We start from the raw sequence: 13,011 nt of genomic DNA on the forward strand, positions 1-13,011 counted from the left end.
CTCTTGTGACAATATTGTTATTTTACCATTTAAGCTCTTAGATAAAAGCTTCTCTTGGGTAATTTAAGCAAATACTTGGCTCACAATGTCATTACACATATAGATATGTTCACCTGCTCTTCTATGCTGCTACGTTCACTGCTCATTGACCGCACCATGGATTTTATATCTGCCACGCTATTTTCTTTTCCCGAAAAATGAAACACTGCTTGTAATTCCTCCTTTAAAAGCGCGCCAGGTTCGGCTGACAGACCAGTATCACGGTGCTCTATGCCCCCATTACATGACAAAAGAGAGCGAGACAGGGAGAGGTCAGTGCAGACCTCTCTATACAGACCACACAATCTCGTAGGAATCCTGGGTGAACACTGCCGGTTACATTCCTCTCATGAGATTTTTTGACTGCACAGGCTGCCTATTTTACAAAATGTTAATCATACACACACACATACGAGAAAGGAATCTGGAATTAATAATTAAGACATTTCGAACATTAATTCCGGACTTTCTCCCAGGAAATCTAATCGTCACTCTGTCCTTACATTTAGTGTTTATCACTACTGGTTTATTTAGTTATTTACAGATATTAACAGATTCCTGGCAGATTTAAAGGGTACAATATACTTAAGATACTTTTCTAAATTAGAAAATACTTTTCATTTTAAAAATGAACCCAACAACATATGAGGAAGAAGTTTTGTTCCCCCAAATAACATATATGTGGGAAATAAGCATTTAAGAATTTTCCCCAGGAAGATCAATGAAATATATCTTACCTTGTGGTAAATTCCAGCAAATCGTCAATGGTCAAGGAGTCTGACTTGCTGCAGCAGTAAGTTTTGGTCCGCATATTACTTAAATCAGCCAGGAATAACCTTAAATCCGTAAATATACATATAAGCCGTGCAGGTTTAAAACATTTGTCCCAATTTGTCTTCTTCCTCTTAACACTGACGACCCGATTCGGCCACGCAGTGTCCGGCCGGCATACGCATTTGCTGGATGGGAGTTGCCATGGTTTCCGGGGTCACATGCGTGCCGCTGTCGTAGCCAGCAGGAAAGGATGCTACACTCTCCAGAGCCATTTCCACTGAGCCAGAAGGCAGCATTCACTTACCGATAGATATCCGCCAATGGAGAATCTACTGTAATGCTGCATATTTTGTATTATTTTACAGCTCAGAGATCGCCACAAATCACTGCTCAGAAATTTGAGGTCGGGAAGCGTTTAGACGACGATATATCACAAAAAGCCGCATTTTGATTTCTGATTTCTCCTGCGACTGCCGATAGGAATGAGTATTGAAATTCCCGAAGGACTGACCGAGCTCTTGCAAAGCTTTACCCTGGAGGTCCTGAGGAAGCAGCCCGCAGATCTGCTGGAGTTCGCCCTGCAGTATTTCACTCAGTTAAAGGAAAGGGATCTCAAAAGGGGCGCTTTCGGGAATGACAACAATTCGGCTGCCAGGTCTGGAAAGGCAGTCAACTTTGTGGAAGAAGCAATGCAGATCGACTCAGAAAATGGGGAGGACGATGAGGAGGACGACGAGGAATTCGTAGGTAACCGATTAACTGATTTTTTTGCTTGTGAAATGATTGCAGTGATAGTATAGATTTTCTTTCAAATAATTTTTCCGGTCTACCAGTATTCTACATTTCAGGTGGGGAAAAAAGAAATGACTGTATTAACATTATCAATGCAAAGGTTAATACGTTAAAAATGCGTTTTATCACCATGACAGCTAGGTAAAGGGAAGGGAAGCCGGTTTCAGCATGCCGCAGGATGGGATGTCACGGTGTTAGTCTGCCAGGGAGCCTTTATGCACTAAATTAATATGATGGGCACCGTGAAATGCCGCTTCTGACGCGAAACCGCTGGCATTTAAAGCCGCACTCATATTCAGGCAGCACATTAGCTGTTAGTGATGCGGCACAAGTGACTGATAAGCATCGTTTCGTAAAAACGCTGTTATAGCCTTTAGTGTTTGGCCACGTTAAGCGGAGCTGTAAGCTTATAATCACGCGCTGTCGCGATTTAAGGATAATTTCGAATGCAGATCTATATTAGGTGGATCGACAAATGTAACGATGTTCTAGTTTCAGCACAGTTTATACAGCCTAATGGAAACGTGAGACATTTTCACGACGGGGCTCACCCCAGAAAAGCACCGTATCCAGGTGCCTCCGGCGAGGGACCCGCAGTGTCCCGTGAGGGTGACGGCTGTGTAACGTTGTGCGTCTTAGTTACGGTGAGCAGCCCGATATTTGTGTAATAGGTATGTGAAAACGAATTATAGGGAGGGTTCATGCGTGTCCTAAGCCGTTCTCATGATGCAGCAAATCGCTCGTGCACTAAATCGCTAGTGTGTGTCTGAAAAGTGCTATCCCAAAAAAGCCCCGCTTACTGTTTCAACGTTTTGCCCTGTCATTACAAACGGCAGCTGGGCTGTTCGGGCATGACAGCGCTGGTACCTTCGGCGGAAAGCGATCGGGGAGTCCGGCCAGGCGCTGGGGCGTCAAAGGCTTCATTTTCATTATAAATTCAGCTTGCCGGCGCATTTCGCGTATATACAAACAGGGTTTCCACAAACGTGCATTTCGTACAGTGTTTCGTTATCTCATAACAAAATGTTATATGTTATGACTCAGGCCGGCTTTCATTTAACCCGAAATTACCCTGTTATGGACATTCTGTTAAACGAAACGTTCTTTTTGTGAGTTAGCCTATCTAATGGAATTAAATCCCCCAAATCACTTAGGTAGGAGCTGGCCACTAGGGAGTTGATTGTGACGATTTTGGGATGGACGTGTAGCCCCAACAGGCCGATTTAATGTGGATTCATTCTCCACCACCACCGCCCCCCCCCCACCAACAAAAAAAATCTGTATTGAAATGATGAAGTTGTGCCCCGCCCCCAGCACCTCTGTACTGCACCGCTGAACCTGAAGTTGTGAATATATACAAGTATGTGATCAGACAGTACATCTAATCTAAATTTGCTTTATTTTCCAGCTCCCGTGATCAACAGATTCATAAGACGTGCTTCCGGTAAGTGTGATTTGTGCTTCTTTGTATTTTAAGCTTATAGTATCGTGGATAACTATAGATACACCAGGGCCGCGAGAATAAATTGGATTCCTATCAATTTATAAATCACAAGGAGCAACTCCCCCATGTAGGGGGAGTTTTAAATGTTTTAGCATTTGATTTAAATGCATAAATCATACTGAAATGCAGCATGTTGTAAATATTCATAATGCCAGTAATATAATTTCAGTTTAATAACACTATTAAGAAGACGTACCAATTTAATTAGGAGCCTGATGCCTCTTTACGTTCCCTGAATGTTCTTAAGTCGCACTTCTGCTCCTTGAATAGTCCTGTTACGTTATTACTATGTTTATAACACACTGCTCCAGAACTGCTCACACTGTACCTGGGCTTTCACTGCAAGCTCAGCCTAGCTGCCCTTACACCTCGTTGACTCCTCGACAGTGTGTTCGCAATGTGCCATTCATCTTGTATGTCGCTTAGGACAAAAGTGTCCCTTAAATACACTACATGGAAAATGTCGCAAACACAAAAAAACACCCAAATCCCACTGCCTTCTTACAGGTGTTCAGACATTATCAGAAAGGTATCTACAGTTTAGTTATTTATCAGATGCAACAGACATTTTTCTTTTTTGAGAAAGCTGGGTGAAACAGTTCCTGGGACAATGGGAAGGATAGGGACTTTTCTCATGGGTATTATGCTGGAACCACCTGCTGGCAGTGGGCTGTGAACCGGTGACCTTTAGATCACAGACATCGTGTCCCAGTCTGCCGAGCTAGACCCCCCCGAACCCTAAAGCGATGTGGGGAGTGTTGACATATCAGGCCTTATGTGTCAAGCTTGAACTCCATGCCACCTTTTCGGGTTAAGGTCAGACCCTGCCGTTTTCCCTTACACCACTACGTCACTCGCAGTGCGGTAAAATGCCACTGGGGGTCAGGGGAAGTGTTTACTGGATGAATGCACACCAAATTCCTGCCAGGTACCCAGTGGCCATGTGGCCACCCAAGGGTGACAGACAGAAACTCCTAAAGTGGGTCAGAGAAAAGGAGTCCGGAGGAAGTGAATTCCAGCCATTTTAAGGAGAGTCAGCCTCACAAAGCACAGCTGTTTTCCGCTGCAGATAATCACAGCCTTTAGCATTAGCTTCTCAGTCCGCTTGACCGCGAGCACAACAACGCACATGAGAATGTTTTTCATTAAAAAAATCAAGCACGGCCAAGTCATTTTAGAGTTCCAGGATGTTGGCTGCGTTGACGTGGGACAGCCTGCTCCTTCGGCTGGCCGCGGGGACTGTCCGTGCACCGGAGTCTGTTGTGTTAGAAAAGTGAATTGCGTAACACTTTGTTAAGCTATTGGAATGTTCCAGAAGATTCCGTTCTAGAGAAAGGCACAAGTAGTAGCTGTTTTCAGGATGTGAATTTTGATTCATTGTGGGAAATGTAATACTTCAGGAAAATGCGTGCCAGGAATACAGGAATAAACTGAAGCAGGTACTGGTGGGTTGTTTGTTTACTTGTTTGTATGATTCGGCCTGATCTGTCCTTGCATGCATCAATTCACAGAGCAGGAAGTCTAACTCAGCAGAATTACATCTCTGAAATGAACTGCACTCAGCAAATTACTGGGCAAGACTCACAAACATTGTGAGGCTTGTACACAACAACTCACACTGTTTGGAAACAACAGGCAGTGCATTTGAAACGGTTTCACGCTGTTTTGGGGATTTTCTAGTGCAGCTGCTGCTAACGGCATCTTGTGATGCCCCCTCCAGTATGGTGTCCTCCCATCAAAGCCAGCCAGCTGATGGCCGTTCAGAACATCGCAGGTCTACGTGAGGCAGGCAGGACCGGTCATTGTAGGGTATGCAAGACGCCAAACAGCCCGGCAGAAGGTGCCAGCATGCAGGCTACCGAAATCTGGCCTTTTCCAAACCCAGGTTCAGTAGCGCTGGTGCTAAGCGTGCTACTGTACACCCTCGTCTGTTTTGTCAAAACAAAAACCGTATTATGTTAGCAACTGTATCTCGCAAAGGTTTAGAGGCCACTTCATAATGTCTGGTCCAAAAAGACCTTCGCTGATAGCTACTGATCACACAAAAGAACTCCAGTAAAGTCAATGGTCGTTGCGACTTCCAGCATTCTGAGCCCAAGACGTCTTCCTTTGTGTACCCCTAGGATGTTCCGGCAGATCAATGTGACCTATATTCTACATTTCCCGACCGGGGGGGGGCATCATTGTTCTGACTATATCCATAATTCCATCATTGTTCTGACTATATCCATAATTCCAGCACCAAGCTAACAGGCACTGGATCAATCCATCTGCAGTCATCAACAAATACATCCAAGGAACATGGAAAGATGGAGAGCAGCCACCTTCTTGAACGAAATGCAGTTGCGGTAGCGGTGTCACGGATATAGCGCCTTTCTTCCCCCCTGTTGTATTTCATTTACCCTTCTGCTTGATCCCGCATTAAATATCCCACAAATCTCACGAACATTCGTGGAGCCCAGGAAGTGCGCTCACTCCAGGTGACGCAAAATGACATCAGACCAAGTGTCCCGTTGCAGATTTCGCTGAAATGACGGCTATACTTCCCACTGAGTGAGGGAATATTGATCTGAAACAAAGACCTTTTGCTGTAGTCATCACTATCTGGACATTCATAGCAGGCGCACACTTAGCTTTCATCTGCCCTAAAGGGCTTTGACTTTGGGCTGCAGTTCTGTGGACCATATGCTCAGAAAGGTTCCCTTCTATATTAACTTAGGGTTACATACATAGAGGATATCAATGCACATCCCTTTCTAGTGTAGAACATTCCCACATGCAGACTCAACCCTGTACACTATAGACACAATCCAATGAGCAGGAATCAGACCACAGATACAACCCTCCAATCAGCTGTACTCCACTGTAACAACCCAACCAACCAGATGTCACGTTACTACAAACCATCCAATCATTTGTACGCCACTGGCAGAATCAGCTCTAGAGGCAGTCTGATTTAGATGAGTTACTGCAGGACAGCCACACGATTCACAGGAATTACACAACAGCCAGACTAATACAAAGACCTTTGCATCCAATAAATGTCTTAAACACCAGTTAGGAGCTGTAGGACTAAATTGCTCATTTGGCACCGACTGTTTGAGTTTGTGCTGGACAATGGTGCATTTGGCCCGTTTAGTAATGCACCACCTCCTCAAATAAAATGGCTGTTTCTCTTCAGAACGTGGAAAGTCCTTCGTGGGTCCGTGGGGGCTCCACCCTCAGCTCGTGTGTTTGATCCATCATCCTGACATGTTTGGGATGAATTCTGCTTTTATTTCCTTCCTGCGTTCTCTCAGACAGAGGTGTCACCGTTAGAAATGGTTTCTTGATAAAACGTCTGTTTTTCGGTCTTATTCCACATGAGTTTATAAAAGGCCAGAGCTGAGTATCTGCGCTGCTTAAACTCAATTCTTTTCATTCCACAAGATTTCATTTTTCTTGACACTGTGTTCTGGCAAAGATACCTTATTTTAGTCACAAGCAGAACAGAGACGTATGTTTTAAATGATCTGTTTAAAATACTAGAGGTGAACATATTTCTTTCATAAGAGCACTATGATCTTAAGTTATCCGGAAGGATCCAGAATGTAGTTATTTTAATTTCAATAAATGGACATCGATTGTGACTTAAGGGGGTGAAATCAGTGTTTACACATTTTCAATAATGACTGATGCAGTTTTATTAAGGTAGTTATTTTCACGGCATATGATGAGAAACTGTATATCTGCCTGTTTGAACTACTGCAGAAATGTGTTTCTCTAAAGGAATTGCAGCATCACAATCAGTCTGAAACCAAAAGCCCAGGAACCTTAAGGCTACTTGAAATTATTAACAGAACCATACATTAGGAAAGGCCAGACATGCAGGAACCTCCAAACTTAGGAGAAGACAGGCCAGTTCTGGCAGAGGAATAGGAAATAAATGATGGGGACAGTATTTCTGCGTTGAACTGAAAATATTTACTATATGTCTGATTTTTAAGAAGTCAATCTGTCATCTGGCGAGTCTTTTCACAGTTCTGTTTTGAGTATGGTTAAGTGTCTATTAACAGTAAGATTACAGGACAACGGAAGAGGTTTTCACCTGCAAAATCTCACTGTTCAAAGTACAATATATGGCATGTGGGCACACGTTAATCACTCTTCTGGAGAGCAAATCACCAGCGGAGCCATTCTGCTGAGTATGTGTACATTTACAGTACAGTGCTGGTGCATCAATTAACTGGCCATTGAATAAGGTTCTGTTTACTGCAAACAGCATGCACGTACATGTCAGACAGACTCCATCAGGACACTTTAGCTGAAATGCTGTGTAGCCTTAAACCAAAGCCTTGCCTTTGGCAAAGCCCCCTGCCCACCTGTTGGCGTTTCAGCTAAACCAGCATCCAGGGATGTCGTCTCCCACACACAGAAACTGGACTCACTCCTCTTCCCTTGGTTTGCAGTATGCAAACTGGACTCACTCCTCTTCCCCTGGTTTGCAGTATGCAAACTGGACTCACTCCTCTTCCCCTGGTTTGCAGTATGCAAACTGGACTCACTCCCCTCTCCCTGGTTACAGTATGCAAACTGGACTCACTCCCCTCTCCCTGGTTACAGTATGCAAACTAGACTCACTCCTCTTTCCCTGGTTTGCAGTATGCAAACCGGACTCACTCCTATTTCCCTAGATTGTAGTATGCAAACTGGACTCACTCCCCTCTCCCTGCTTTGCAGTATGTGCCGAAGCATTCAACCCCGATGAGGACAATGATGACAAGGAGCCCAAGGTAGGAGCAGTGGCTCACATGGCTGCATCACCCGGGAAGGGAGCGAATGTAAAATTCAGTGCGACTCCATGTGTTTCTATTTCCCTGGTGTACATCCCCCGACAGAATTCCACCACTCTTGACGGTTAAAACACAAGTGTTTAGCAGCTTTGGGTGTGAAACAGCACAGCTCCCAGATACTGCTTGGCTGTTAGATGTGATGCAAGTTTAAATCTAATGGCCTATTTGCAGCATTTTAGAAAAGGCATTAAATTGTTCTTATTAATTTCTATCTTTTCATGCCTAAACCCACATTAAGCTACTTCAGTTGTTCTACAGACTAGTAAAAACAAGGTCTCGCAAACTCTTTTAGATCACTCACCCCAAAACAGATGAGCAGAGGCAAAGACTACAGGAAGCATGCAAAGACATCCTTCTGTTCAAGAACTTAGAGGCGGTAAGCTGAGCGCTGGGTCATGGTCCCCCTGAGGTCGCTATGGGGCCTGGTGTTTTCCGTTTACATGCTTCAGTAAGACATATGGCAGCCTTCCTGAGTGCCTCAATCAGTGTACACACCGACTTTAAGCGTGGCTGCTGTTTTAATCTCAGCAGTTGTTCACTGCCTCACAGAGGCAGCCTCACAGAGGCAGACTAACTAGGTGCCTGTAAGTGGCTCATTTATGCCAATGATCTAATTACCCAAATCAATTCAATTTTATATAGTGCCTTTCAGAATAGAGTCAGCCAAGGTGCTTTACATGTGTGTGTTGTAATGCATTCCTGCATAATTTATACAGAGCTATTCAAAAACTGGGAAAAAGGAAGAACGAAACAAAGCTAGATGGCAACAGAGTAGAGGAACCAAAAAAGATCGATTTGATTGATTGGCTTGATTGGCTGGCCAGCCAACCCCCCCCCCCTTTGCTTGCTAAGGGCAAGATGTAAACTGTAGTCAAGGTCAAAGCCAAAGTCCATCAGTGAGTCAGTTATCTGTGCAAGCCTCATGTAAGTTGGCAGATCTCCTGTAGTCAGTCCGTGGTTTAATTACTGTAGTCCTACAGTCATGCTCCAAAGATGTATATCATATGTAGCTTTTATTTCCTGGGAAACAGGAACAGATGTCCCAACTTCTGGATGCCATGTTTGAGAAGCTTGTAGAGGCTGGGGAACATATCATAGATCAGGATGATGATGGCGATAACTTCTACGTCATCGAAAGGTGGGACCATCAGAACTGCTCTGGTTTGGTCGGTAGATCTGTTTCCGCTGGGCAGACACAAAAACATCAATGCTAGTCTTTATCGATCTTTAATAACAATTTTGTCTTCAATATTTATGGGTGGGATTGTGTGGCACTAAGAAGTGCTAAACCTCCCTACTGCCTTTTTCAGGGGGACGTTTGATATCTTTGTGAAGGTCGACGGTGTGGAATGTTCCATGGGCTCATACGACAACCGTGGGAGTTTTGGGGAACTGGCACTCATGTACAACACGGGCAGGGCTGCCACCATCGTGGCCACCTCTGCTGGAGCCCTCTGGTGCCTGGTGAGTCCACGCTCATTCCCTCACATGGTCAAAAACAGACATTCACAGGATGCTGCTTCTTTAAGAACGATGCTGGAAACAGAATGAGGGAATGATTGTACACTGAAATATGCAAGATAACACATTCCCTAAAGACGAATACAAGTCTAAACGTTGCACGCATTGTCACTGAAACATATCGAGACTTGAAGGACACGTTCCCTTTCGTGATTGCTGTTTCGGGGACGCCATTCAAAAAGTCACTTTTGAGAATTTTGTAAGGTTTGCTGCACCTTCATGAGACGTTTCATAGTTTGTGCTGAACACACTGGGCAGCGTAGGCAGGCTTTCTTGTTAGAGACTTCCAATCTTTGATTTTCTCTCTTTTCATGGCGTCACTGGGATATGATTGCTTTTGCATATAGCATCGACGTACGTTAGCTAGCGAGGAGAATCAGAAGAGCGGAGCTAACTAGCCAGTTAGCAGAACATGCTGCTTCAGCATCTCCTAAAGGAGGAACCTCATGGGACCCCATGCAAATATGTAGTTTGAGTGGTGAACACCCATACCATACTACATGTGGATTTCACAATGCAGGACAGACTTACGTTCAGGAGGATCATCGTGAAGAACAACGCCAAGCGGCGGAAGACGTACGAGGCGTTCATCGAGACTCTTCCGCTCCTCAAGTCGTTGGAGGTCAGTGTGGCTGCCTATTCTCGGTACTCTTAAAACTCCATCCTGTATTGTAGGAAAAGGGGGGAGAAAAAGCAAACACATGAAATGCTTGTCATTTATTCCCGACACAGCCGTCGGAGAGGATGAAGGTTGTTGATGTGCTGTCCACCAAAGTTTACAGCAGCGGAGAACAGATCATTTCTCAGGTTACGTTCACACATTCTGGCAACTTGGGCGCTCGCTCACATTGTGACGCCGTTGCATAATTTGCACCGATTGATGCCATGGACCCAGTTGGGCTCCTGAGCCTGCCAAGCGACGGTAAACGCTAAGCTCTCAGCGAGAGTGCGAAATGTGACAGTTTGTGTCCTCATTCAGGGAGATACAGCTGATTGCTTCTACATTGTGGAGTCTGGACAAGTTAGAATAACCATGAAGAGGAACCAGGTAGGACTGACCTTAGCCTTGAATTGTGGTCGTTACTGTTTGATGTTTGGATGTACTACAGGTAACATTTCCTCAGGGTCTGCAAGGCCTCAGGGCCTGGAGAGTATTTTGCGTGGAGGATTTGGTACACGGCACCTAAAATTAAACCCTAGAATTCGCAGCTAAAGGTTTTCTGTCTTTTCAGTTACAGATCATGCTCAGGTAAGACTGCTTACAGCTTGTGCGTTTAACACACTGTGTTCTGTCGCATGATGATTTTATGGCTATCCGACATCTTCCAGTCGAAGAAGGACCTTGAAAACGGAGAAGTGGACATTGCCAAATGCTCCAGAGGACAGTACTTCGGGGAACTGGCGTTGGTCACCAACAAGCCTCGGGCAGCCTCAGCTTACGCTGTAGACAACGTGAAATGCTTAGGTACTGACACATCAGTCCCTTCTCAAAGGGTTATAATGCAAGACGTTGTCTCTGGTTCATCTTAATACCCTCCTTACATCCTCGCCTTGTCTTCCGAAAGCGTGTGCCTTATGCCTTAGTGTTGTGTGTCTTTGATCTTCACAGTGATGGATATCAAGGCCTTTGAGAGGCTGCTGGGCCCCTGCATGGATATCATGAAGAGGAACATAGCAAATTACGAGGAGCAGCTCGTCACCTTGTTTGGAAGCCAAACGGACACTGAGGACGAAAACCTATGAGTGCCGCTGCCACAGATGGAAACTGAGGAACCACCGCTAGCAAGAAAGGCGAGCGGTGACCTTCCTGTAACCAAGGATTCTCCTGTTGTCATCTTTGGATGTGCAAAATCCAAAACAAACAATAAATTTTTCGAGGCATTGCAGCCATGTTATATTGGCGTACTTCCAGACGGGAAGAGGGAATGCTTTAATGGATGTTCACTGCTGCAATGATCTCCTGTGATTACCTGCGTGACGTGGCATCAAAACAATGTCAATGCAACTCCGCAGTGTTACTCTTTTCCACCTATAGTCATCTATTGCCCTGATTTACCTCACTGGTTTAGTATTACTACTTAAATCCACTCCTATCCAATACAGACAGTGTTAAAAAAATTGACAAATACTGTTAAATCTTGTTAATGTCCTGTTGATTCTATTTTAATGTTTCATTAAAAAAAGAAAAAAAACAACTTTCCTTCACATAAAACCCCAAAGGTAGATTTATACACTTAATAAGCCATCTTTGATGCCACGTGAGACTTAATATTCATTATATAACAGCGTATTACATAAACTTGCTCATGTAATTTAAGACATGCCTTGAGTTATTTTTCATGCCTCTAGACTGTTTGGTGCGATTTTTACTGCCCGTGGCGTACTTGATGGCTGTGTGACACATCACAGTTGCCTGAGACACGACGAGGCTTCCTATTGTTTCTCTGGCAAGAGTATGCTTTTGATATAATTACCTCTGTGACTGTTCAACATAAAATTGGCATAATCGCAAAAACGGGAAACGTGCACTTTTTTTTTTTTTTACATCGCATTTTAGCTTTAGCGGCAGCTTACACTGTGGAGATTTGCCCAGAGCATCCATGCACGCTATACTTGAATTTTGAATTATCCTCAGTTCATTTAGTATGAATTTTAAGTAAACATTTAAAACGTGCTTACAAGGTCCGTGGCTTTACCTCACAGTTAATTTGCCTTTTCGTATCAGGTTCTCTTAAATGTATGTTTGGTCGAGAAACCGACAACTCGCTTCCATTTAACACCCCCATAACGAAGTGTAGCAATCCCCTGAATATCATTTTTGGTTTTCGCTATAATTTACTGGGTTATTATTGCCTACCTCTGCGAACTGATACCAACACCTTTGTTGCTGTCACTGTTCACGCAAACTCCTTTCTGGACAAGCATCTGTAATTCATTGCTTTATTATGTAACTATATTATTTAATGTTTAGAGTGTAACCTATTTAAACAGCATTGTATGATTAATGATTATCTTCTTTTTAAAGTTGACTACCCCCATTTCTATATATGGAATATTGTAAAATCCCATATGATTCCAGATTGTGTTAGCAGCGCTTTCCCCTGTAATCTTTAAAAGGTCTAAAGACTTGAGTGCCGGGATATTTTCAATATTATACCGTTTGATTATATTGAATTTTCATTACAATAAAATGCGGTTTTCTAATAAAACGCTCGTGATCCTATATTTCATAGCCTAAATCAGCTGAATCTCTTAATTGATCTTAGAAGCACTGACCACTTAGAACAACACATGCAAACAAAAATGGGAAAAAAAACACAAGAACTAAAAACACGAACACGGTCGAGGTAACCCATAACAGATTATTGTTTGTGTAATTTCCCCAGTGTGGCGTAATACTTGCAGTCAATTTCATTTTCTGGGTCTTTAATAATATATTAATCTGGGGGAGTGGCTTAGTCTTTTGACCATTTAACGGCAAAGGAATGATGACTGACATAGAATGAAGCCAATGAACGAGAAGAAAAACAAACACATCCAACGGCATCA

At 43.7% G+C, this 13,011-nt stretch overlaps 1 protein-coding gene across 1 annotated transcript; it reads left to right on the top strand.

The window, feature by feature from the left end:
- Positions 1–757: 757 nt before the first annotated feature.
- LOC111857890 (cAMP-dependent protein kinase type II-beta regulatory subunit) lies at positions 758–12,671 on the top strand. The gene is made up of 11 exons (XM_023839118.2): positions 758–1,560; positions 3,014–3,049; positions 7,829–7,881; positions 8,234–8,317; positions 8,973–9,079; positions 9,252–9,405; positions 9,983–10,084; positions 10,195–10,269; positions 10,442–10,510; positions 10,792–10,927; positions 11,072–12,671. The coding sequence occupies exons 1-11, from the start codon at positions 1,296–1,298 to the stop codon at positions 11,203–11,205; spliced, it is 1,215 nt and encodes a 404-aa protein (XP_023694886.1). The 5' UTR covers positions 758–1,295; the 3' UTR covers positions 11,206–12,671.
- Positions 12,672–13,011: the final 340 nt, after the last annotated feature.

The sequence above is a fragment of the Paramormyrops kingsleyae genome, chromosome 3, assembly GCF_048594095.1.
Source record: "Paramormyrops kingsleyae isolate MSU_618 chromosome 3, PKINGS_0.4, whole genome shotgun sequence".
Taxonomy (NCBI): domain Eukaryota; kingdom Metazoa; phylum Chordata; class Actinopteri; order Osteoglossiformes; family Mormyridae; genus Paramormyrops; species Paramormyrops kingsleyae.